At 37.0% G+C, this 10,284-nt stretch overlaps 2 protein-coding genes across 8 annotated transcripts in view; both read right to left on the reverse strand.

The window, feature by feature from the left end:
- Positions 1 to 7,037, reverse strand: part of spri (Src homology 2 domain-containing protein sprint) — a 310,137-nt gene extending 303,100 nt beyond the window's left edge. For all 6 annotated transcript variants that reach the window (XM_076365610.1, XM_031984934.2, XM_031984944.2 and 3 more), the window contains exon 1: positions 6,771 to 7,037. The gene's annotated coding sequence lies outside the window, so the exon portion shown is untranslated. The remainder of the gene's footprint in view (positions 1 to 6,770) is intronic.
- Positions 7,038 to 7,224: 187 nt separating this feature from the next.
- mldr (mitochondrial ribonuclease P catalytic subunit) lies at positions 7,225 to 9,717 on the reverse strand. Of its 2 annotated transcripts, none has more exons than XM_076365865.1 (5): positions 9,504 to 9,717; positions 8,533 to 9,418; positions 8,216 to 8,456; positions 7,847 to 7,977; positions 7,225 to 7,627 (listed from the first exon to the last, which is right to left on the reverse strand). In XM_076365865.1, the coding sequence occupies exons 2-5, from the start codon at positions 9,390 to 9,392 to the stop codon at positions 7,255 to 7,257; spliced, it is 1,605 nt and encodes a 534-aa protein (XP_076221980.1). In that variant the 5' UTR covers positions 9,393 to 9,418; positions 9,504 to 9,717; the 3' UTR covers positions 7,225 to 7,254. The 2 variants fall into 2 exon arrangements, with proteins under 2 accessions (XP_076221980.1, XP_076221981.1); XM_076365866.1 differs by lacking the exon at positions 9,504 to 9,717 and having other exon boundaries at positions 7,227 to 7,627; positions 8,533 to 8,725; positions 8,810 to 9,497.
- Positions 9,718 to 10,284: the final 567 nt, after the last annotated feature.

A 10,284-nucleotide genomic window follows, 5' to 3' on the forward strand; every position in this document is an offset into this window, starting at 1 on the left:
TACCGGTAAAAAGAGAAAACTAAATCTTCCAACGCGATTTGCTCGATTAGTCGTATTGGTTTATGGGCTGTTCCCCCCGAAACATCCTCAATTCATTTTCCGGTTCGCATTGTTCGAAACGGGACACGCCTGAGAGCAGACGATCGCTTTCCGCATGGGGTATACGCCTATGGTGGTCCACGCACCTAAAATCGATTCAGAGAGACACAGACAGGGCATAGACCTCCATCCCTAGGGTGGATTCACACTAACTTTCTGGAACTGCGTATTTTCCACTTCCGTTTTCCACGCGTTCACCCGATGGAACTCGACCAGAACCAAATCCTCGATGTTTCTGATCATCGAATCACAGATTCCACAGGTTTGTGACACGTAACAATGTCGCGTGAAACGTTTAATCCTTTGCCTGATATTATCTGACCAGTCTAATGGCAGATATTTCGAACTACATTCGATAAACATGGTAATTTCAAACTTTTTCGCAGCTGAAATGCAGTTCCTTTTCGTTAAACGGAAACGTTGAATTATAGCGAATGTAAAAATACAGCAATAGCACAATTCTCTTCTGTAGTAAGTCTCAAAAGAGTCGATCGTTTCGATAAATATATAACTTCTTTCACAATAATCCTAGGTGAAACTACTTTATCGTTAATAATTTAATAGAAAAAAAGAAAGAATTCGATGGTTATTCTGTGTCTACGTTTACTCTAAAGGGTGAAGATTAATAATAGAAAAGTAATATTTCGATTTGACGAATTCGCTTGGAAATTTCCGTCACGTGTCTGACTCGGTATTATAAGAGAAGGGGTTAAGAGGCCACGACCTAGAGAAGTCCTAAATATAGGTAAACTTTAAGAATCTTTTTGTTAATAACTATTATGCGAAAACTTCTTCTGAAGAATTCGTATCCTTTTTTACTAAATTATTAAGTTGTTTTATCGAGCACAGTTGAGAAGTAAACCATAAGGCAAGGGGATTAATAGATATCAAAGAAACTTTAATCTTCCTCAAGATTCGATAGAACCTTCGAACAAAGTGAACGAAAACCTATCCCCGCCCCAGTCTCCGCGAATTAGTCCACGAAGATCTACATTCTCGTGAAGTCTCGTGATTCCAAAGATAAGTTCCCGCGCAAGAGTTTATTTATTCGTGTCGTTAAACAACGAAGACTGATGGCGCGTATCGAAGCGCTTTTAGCGTCCTTCGGTCTCGCGAGTCGAAAGATGTTCCCGTTTGATGGTGTACACCGATGAAAACCGTGACAACGGATTATTAAAGTCGAAATCGAGATTTAACAACGCCGAAAATGGCGTTTAATCGGCGGCCCGCGATTCGACGAGTCGCCGCGAATTTTACGAGCCGGGTCCTCAATATTTCATCCGGATTTTTCGGTGGCTGTCCATCTGATAATGGCGGCTACGCGACGCGCCGCGCCGAACCTTGACTTTTCCTTTGCTTTCGTTTTATTATACACGTGCCGATACATTTTCGCCCAATAATAAACGCTTTCGAAACCAGGATTGAGCAACGAGAAGCGCCGCAACGAGACCGAGCCTCGAGAACAGTTTCAAAAACAACTTCATTCGTCCACGAACGACCGAGGAGCTTGTTTCGCGATTTCTTGCAGTTGGTTTTGAAGATCCGAACGGTTTTTCGCGTTCGCTGTTACCGTTTGTTTCGCTGGCAATCTCGGTACAGTAGACTATTAGGTATAAGAAATGTTGTTCATTGAAATAATGAAACTAAGATTCAGTTTCTAAACATAATGTCATATTTTAGAATTTTCATTGACAACATCTGTAGTATTAATTCCGTATCGGGCGTAACAATAGTGAGAAAGGAATTTACAGAATCAGATAAAGGAGATGCGTTAAAGTGAAAGTAACGAAACAGATAAAGAATGTAGAAACAAAATAAAAAGCGACCTTATGTCATGTACTTTAAAATAATATATTGTACAGGGATGGTTCTAGAACATTCTAAAAACCTAAAAGGATTAAACCGAATGGGACAATAGGAATTGATGCGGATGGGGTCCACGAATTATTCGCCAGAAATAGCGCGAACACGGAAGAATCGAGGATAACGTTAATGTATGGCCACCGGAAGGCCAGGGGGCGGATTGTTTTAGCATATTTCATGATTTTCCTGGCGAGGAGTGCGATCCGCGCGCCCTTCTTCCCGTTTTGTTCCTTTTTCGATTTCTTTTTTTTCCGTGACACAACATTTACGCGAAGTTGTTCCCCTCGAGGACGGCCGGTTGTTCTCTTCTCTCTGTTCTCTTTTGTACAGCTCGCTTCAAAACATAATTCGAAAATATCTCACAAAATATCGGTATTCTTTTTCTTTTTCTATCAAAGATATAAACAACATCAGAAACTACTAACCATCGAATATCACAGCTTTTACTTCACATTATTATATCGTTACATTGCAACCGTTTTCAAGAACTTCGGATCATCGATGACCACCACAGCAGTGAACGTGTTAATTATCATCTATATATAGCTTATATATAGCTCTTTATATCGTTTACAGTGTAAGCATAATACATTTATCGAAGGAAATGTTGAAAATGTCCTTCATATATGTTTACAATTCAATCATAATCTTTATCATAGTGACAGAAACATTATTATTATCATGCCGGCGGATAATCAGACGCAGCGAATTTACACTCGCGTAGCGCCAGTTGAGAACCGCTGGGCAGCGAGATCCGGTACGTCGAAACATTAGGCTTATTTCGGAAAATTTCCTACGCGGAAAAATATTACACAGTGCGAATGAAGGAATGGCAGTCGCCGGGAAATCCTTCGGAAAGAGGTTAGATAAATCCGTGAATCGAGGAGGTCAACACTGGTAGGCACACACGTCTGGATAAGAGAAATCTTATCCGACTTACCTGAGTCGTTGACATCCGTCCCTATCTCCCTTATCGCCTCCGCAACGCGTGTATCCCGCGATACCGCGTTCGCGAGAACAATCGCGCTATTGTCGACGATGGCGATGGTTCTCCATGGACGATTTAATGAACTCGGTCGACCGGCAACGCGATTTTCGTGATATCGTTCGGGAAAGTCCATTGGCTCGCGAAAATTGCAGCGACGTCGCCTTTGTCGCGCGTTACAGCGAAACGCTGTTACAAAATAAACGAAAGACAGCGAATTATAGTGCAAAGAAATATTTTGTTCAAATTATTCGTATGGTAACCGTAATTACCTGTAATTAGCAAATTCGAAAACAAGTGATACGGTTTATGTACGGACTCATAGATCGATGACGAATATGTGACACATTAGTAAAACGCTAAAGCAGTTAAATAAATATTGTAAAACCCAAACATTCGTAATCTTATTGCTTTAATCATTTTCTGATACTTTGTTGCTAAATACATGTGTTCATAGGATTATTTGTGTATCATACGCAAGGTACTTCGGCGAGTCTCATTTGAGGATCGTGTCGTCTTCTTTCAATTTTTGTGGATTTTAGTAGGAAATTGTGAACGTTTGTTTTAGCTGCGGCCATCACTGTAAAGTATGCTTTCTAACGTGGCGTATCTGCATTACGGCCCGTAAGCGTCCGACCGCTCGCCAGAACCGGATCAAAAGGTTTATATCCTCGTTGTAAACGTAAACATTTATATGTAGAATGAACGTTAAATTATACGACAGATATATAGAAGCATTAGGTTGCGTTAGACGTGGAAAGTCTTAATAATAAGTAAACGGGAGGTTATTCGATATTCCGTTCGTATATATGTGTACCGATCTCGCCGGGCAATAACAGAGTTAACGATTCGCGGCGATCTGGCAACAAGTCTGTTTAACGTTCCTTCCTGAATCTCGGTTCAACATTCGTTATTATTTTTCTATTAACAGTAATTAGCGTTGAACATTATCTGTGTTATTGATTAGCGTCCTTAGGCGAGCGTGCGGGATAAATACAGTGACGAAAGTTGCCTCGAATATATTTCGAGCGTTTCCGATAAAACAGAAATGCTGACACACGCGTGAAAGAAACGAACTTCCAGAAAAAATACTATTATCCAGTTCTAAGTCGAAATTGCTCAGAACGCTCTACTTCCTATAGTTTCCAATCAGAGTTTCGTTTTTATAAAAGTGAAATGCGTGGGAAATTATAATGGGCAGGAAATAACGATACATGAATGGACTTTCGAAGAAGCAATGGAGGTATTTAACCCTTAAGTAACGAAAATAGGCGAAAAGAAGTTCATTTATACTTAAGATCGTTGAACTACAATTGAAGTATTTATTCAAAAATTTCTTTTGTAATGTGGGCCAGTAGATCGTCAATAAATATATGAATAAATAAGAAATTGCGTGCAACGGCGCGGTTCGATGACTAATGATCACCGTTGAACCTATTCTGATAACAAACGTTTGCGCAAACCCATCTGACAGCCAGTGCATGAAGCATTTAGCGCGATCTAAAAGAATCTAGCAATGATCCGATCGAATCCCGGAAGGAAAACCGTGATCGCCGCGATCTCGAGTTTTCCGCTCAATACGGACAAATAACTTCGTCGGGATGCTTTGTTTGCTTCTTATCATATCTATTGATCAATCGATCGTACAACACCGATTTCGTCATCATGCGTCGTGCAATCTACATGTATAAAGAAAAATGTCCCGGTTAACTGACTGATTGATTCATCAACGCCGAGGCAAACTCGCTGAAGCTAAACACACGAAGTTTGGGCAGTAGCTACTTTTCATCGCATGCAAAATTATTCAGAAAACATTTTTCAAAATTCAACGCTTAAGGGAGTGAAGCAGATTATTAATATTTGTTTGGTAAAAGATTATTTGACGGTTCTATTAACAGTGTAAACATACTACAAAATGAACAATTTAACACGTGCTTCGCCGTTTTCAAAATTGTGCGAGGAGACTGAAATGCGGGGTGTCACAAATATTTAAACCTATTACATTTGCAAAACACGTATTTCAAATAGCTAGATAGAACATAAGGTGCCACGCACGTTTCCCGTCGCGGCGACGGTCGGCGAACGCGCGTGGCAATAACTTTTGAATCGACCTATAAAGGCCGCGGGACGTTCGATCGTTGAAACGCGCCAAATGCGTGAAACTCGCGTAGGTTCCGACATTTTTTCGCGCCACCCACGTGTAGAAACGGGTTTCCTCCGGACGCGTGCGAATGCCAGACCATTCACTTAGCCACGGCTAGGAAAGATCGCCGACATTGTTAATTGCGACCCCGAGATACTCGTCGACGGCCCTGCCACTCATTGTTAACGAACGAAAAGGCTGGAACATTTTATACGCGAATTAAAAACAAAAAAAAGATACGGTAGGAGGGAGAAAATCGAAAATATGAAGTGTGATTAACGGCGCACACGGTTTCCAGCAAAAAATGTCAGCATTCACAGTCGTCAACCTAGAACCACGTTTTTATTTTCACGTTGAAACCAATAATCGACGAAGTCTACTTTTTGTATGATATGAAATTTAACCGGTTAACTGTGTTCGACGAGTATACTCGTCATCTTAAAAGCAACAACAATACTAACTTTTTCAATAATCAATTATTTTCAAACGGACCTGTTTTGCTATAATTTCCTTACTTGAAGATATATTAGGTATACTCGTGTTTAACGCGTGCAATCATTACTTGATTTCGTCACGCGCCCTGCAACAATAGATCTTTTAAATTAAATTGCACAATTAACACGTTGACTGCCACGGTGGTCACCGGTGATCAGAGATTCCGAATTGCTTAAAAAAAATTACAATAAGGAAATGAATATTGAATCAAAATATTTAGTAACGCAAGAAGCTAGATAATAGTGTAAAATGAATACTGTAATACCAAAACATTAATAATTATTTCTAAAAACGCCCGAAATTCTTGTGATAGTCAGTGTGTTAACTGGTTAAAAATAACTTGCGAAACAAACCGTTTATCGTTCTTCTTCTGTGGCGGCGTTCAAGTAATTCGAAAATGGCATGCCGGGTATATTTTTGATTATTGCGTATTTGTGAAATCTAAAGAATGCTAAATCTTAAGGAAGGAATTTATTAAACATTTTCGTTGAACGTTTTACCTGTGATCTTTTATGACGGGAATATTCTCGTAATGAATAATAGGAGTTCCTTAAGTTCGATAGCGGGCTGTTTTATGATAGCGGTCGACATCTTGGAACACGACAGTCACGTGACACATTTTGGACGACTCCATCCGTTACGATTTCAAATTTACCGAATGGCTCGCGATATATAGAATTTTTAGAATTTTATTTTTAATGTCGTTAAAAAAAGGGTCGGCCGTAATTGAACTGTTTAATTACGAATGCATACCGCGATTTCGGTTCAAAGGTCTAAATAGTATAAGACTTACCGAGCCCCGTATCAATGTTTTTGATTTAAATGGAATCATTGTATGAGCAAGAAATTATTTAATGTCGGATCATTTGGCAAAGGAAACGTAATTGAAACGTGGACGGTATTACCGTCGTTTCGCTGACAGTATCTTCCTCTTTAATTGGTTCGCATTGAGTCATGAAGTGGCATTCAATGACACTGAACACGCGTGACACCGTGCAACGGACGGTAGTCTCTTTGGCGTTTAAAGAACAACAGTTATGTAAATCGTGTAACCTCGCGCACGTGTCGACGACTGTTATTAAACAGCGAATAAATTTAAGCCGTGGGTGTTAAACAATGCGACGACACAATTATGGAATAATACGGCATCAACTTCCGATTCTGAATAAACGTTTAACTTCTTACCTTGACGGTTCCATACCGTTCCGTTGTCGCGAACACGGTGCTTTTCACGCTTCATAAATCACTTGCCGAGTATATACACGCACTTTCAATGAAAGATTGTAACGTCACGTTCCGATTCGGGCTAGAAATGAAAACGGATTCGTAAGATGTACCGGACGAACGCGAACAAAGTACGAATGAACGCGCGGCAACACAACATTAAAAGCTCACGCGAAAAGTCTACAATCCGTAACACCTGTTGCATTGACAAGCACAAACTGGAATGTATGACACAAATTTTACCGAGTCAGAAACTCAATTCGCATTTGTGCTGCCATCTTACAGAATAATCCAGTATTAGGATATATAAGTACGCGTGAATATCCCTACGTCTGTTGATATTATAGCAATATTCTGTTTCGTATGATAAGCTAGTTTATAATTTTAATTCAGGAAACATGAATGATATCTACAGAAATTTTTATAGTTCTATAAAATATTATTTTTATTGTTTAAAGTGACCACAGGAGTCAGGTAATCTAAAGCAAGCCCACTGTTTTGGCGCTTGCAGACTTATTTTCGTAACATGCCAATGTTTTTGGAATGGCAAATGCCAAAAGTCACCAGACTTTTCAACACCAGAATTTATTCTGTGCTCTGGATCTCTGTAAGATCCACTTAGCAATTGTAGACGAACCTGTCCGGCAGCATCTATATTAAATATGTACTGATGGGAATGTTGCCACCTTCTAAAAAGAATATTCAACTTTGCATTTTTCAGAGCAAATTTATGTTCACGCATATAGTCATTAGAGATGATCATGGCCTGATTTCCACTCACTATTGTTGCATATAAAATAAATTGGTCATCTTGTGACCTAAAATAATGAAAAAATATTATTTGCATTGTACAGAGAAAGAAATTAATTGATATAGCACAAATGTTTCCATCACAATCTTTTAGTTAAAATAGTTAAAACAGAAAATTCTTGTAACCAATTCAATTGATGGTACTCTAGAACACAGTTTCACTACAACATGGTGTAAATTAATCCTGTTATATTAGGGTTGAATATACATATAGCAGGCCTACTTACGTATTCTTCAAAAAATAAAAGTTTGTTGTCTCCTGCAACTGTTTTACAACATTGAGTCTTTCCATATGGTTTCTTCCAATTACAAGTGCTTTCTTATTTATCTTGTGTAAATGTTTAAGAAGCAACACAAGCTGAAAAATGATCAGATACGTATAATGTAAAACTTCCATTATATCTACACACATAAATATCTTTCTTAAATTGCCATATGCATGTTAATTTTTCCTACTAATGAAGATGCTTCAAAATGCGTATGGCCATTCACATTTTTTTTAGAAACCATATTACTCTTTTTAATTCTTACTGCATATTTTGTAATTAAAATATTTTTATATTTCTAGAAATTGCATTGTTATTGAAATTACTTACGTTATCTGATCTGAGGTTTTTAATATTGTTACTATATAGGAGATTTAACCCATCAATAACAACATCATATGGTTTTGTTTCCTCAAGAAAATATAGAAACCTGTTCAATTCCTGTGGACTACTTATTTCATAAACTTTATCAACAAACAATTTTGACATAACAGTTTGTTGCAACAACTTAAATTCTATGTCAGTTAACGCTGTATTTAATGCTTTATGTCTACACCTACTACATTCAGAGCTGTAACAGAAACCAAGTTTTATTTTTCCTAATAAAATTTATAAAGTATATAATAATATATCGAAATATTATATACTTTATTAGTCTTGTTGTTTGTGCAGACCAATCATGTTTATTACAAACTTCTATATAACGTGTCATAATACACTCAGGTGGAAAAATACCATATTCCTTCAATAATAGAAATAATTCTTGAATGTGTTTAGTAAAGCTTTTAGGATTTTGATCACAATATTCCAAATAAGCATTATACACATATGCTTTAGGTCCTGTAGATTTTTCGCAACATTTAGACAAATATTCAAATGCCAGCGAGAAATTCCCTTGATTTAATAACTTTACAATTAACGTACTGACTGCAGCACAGAGGAACTCTTGTGGGTTGAATTCTTCATAATCATCTATAATTTTAATGGATTCTTTTATATAATCTGCTTTAACTAATGCCATAACACAAGCAGTAGCTAGATTATCGTTAAACGTGCTATGATTTTTTGAAATTTTATTGTATGTCCGCCAAACAATTCTTTTCTCCGCTGGTGTAAGTGGAGTTTCCTTAGAGCCTAACAGGTGTAAATATTCTGCAGTTGTTACTACAGAAGGATTATTCACCTTCAAAAGATTATAATAATATGTCTTCCCAGCATAGAACAATTCCTTGCGACGACACAGATTTAAAATGTAAGTATCAACAATTATGGGATTAACTGATGCGTCTTGTATCATGTGTTCTTTTATTGTTTCCCACGTTTTTGTTGAAACATTGGGTCCTGTTAATTCACACTTAAACTTCTCTCCAGTTAATTTGACTACATAGTCAAGATTGTTCGCTCTACGTATTTTCTTTTTAGGTTTGAGGATTTGCGTAATGAGGTTTTGCATGTACGAACGTGTTTGGCTTAAATGTAAAACCATAATCCTTTTAGGAAACGACATTAAAAATAAAATATTTCGCCGAAACACTGTGGTAGAAAACAAAAGTATTGAGATATACTTAGAAACTTTTCCTAAGGTCGAAGAATCGTGTACATGTTACAATATTCTAACCTTAAAAATATGGTCCAAGCGATAAAGTAAATCATTCACAATGAATGCAATGATAATATCAATAATGATTAATGAATTCATAACAGCTACAGACTAATTGGTTCAAATAATGTTCTTATTAAAAATAACCAAAACGTGTTACAATTATTGTATTTATTTTGCTAAAATGCAAGCTTATATGAAAGATGGCGCATGAATAGCTTCCGTAAAAATTCAAATTAGTTTTAGTCCGAAAACAAGATAGATGTCAGTCTTTTAAGTAAAAGAAAATTTGAAAACGGTTGATAAACATTTTATCGACTCTCTTAAAAATACAAAAATAAATCGATCAATACAGACTAGCTTTATTTATGACCAAATTTCGTTTTCATTTTCCAACATTGAATCCAAATTAATTTCATTATTATATAAATGGAGTTGAATGAAATCATTTGATTGTGTGCATAAACTAATATTTATCTAAATCTCTACTATTTCCAAATTACAAATGACTAATCAGAAAACTGTAATACGTTTTTCGAACATTACCTCCATCAATTTACATTTTGTTACAACATAAGCATATTTCGAAAATTCGATCGTACACATACTGAAGCTGTAATCAAAGAATCCGAATTACCAAGTTTCTAAATAACCAAGATTGACCGGTCTAAATCTGCGTTTTCCAACCACCGGTCCATGGATAAATAACGGTATTTCTGCAAAATTCAACTCCGAATCCATGTATACGGGGTTAATTTATAATTCATTGGGATTCAATGTTCTCTCGAACACATCAAAT

This window comes from Nomia melanderi, chromosome 3 (genome assembly GCF_051020985.1).
Source record: "Nomia melanderi isolate GNS246 chromosome 3, iyNomMela1, whole genome shotgun sequence".
Lineage (NCBI taxonomy): Eukaryota > Metazoa > Arthropoda > Insecta > Hymenoptera > Halictidae > Nomia > Nomia melanderi.

Excerpts from the sequence above, each read along its gene's own strand:
- mldr (XM_076365865.1), bottom strand. The coding sequence starts at position 9,392 with ATGTCGTTTCCTAAAAGGATTATGGTTTTACATTTAAGCCAAACACGT. Across the intron at positions 8,457-8,532 it reads CAAACAACAAGACTAATAAA|CTCTGAATGTAGTAGGTGTA; the intron begins GTATATAATATT and ends TTTCTGTTACAG. Across the intron at positions 7,978-8,215 it reads AAAACCTCAGATCAGATAAC|CTTGTGTTGCTTCTTAAACA; the intron begins GTAAGTAATTTC and ends ATCATTTTTCAG.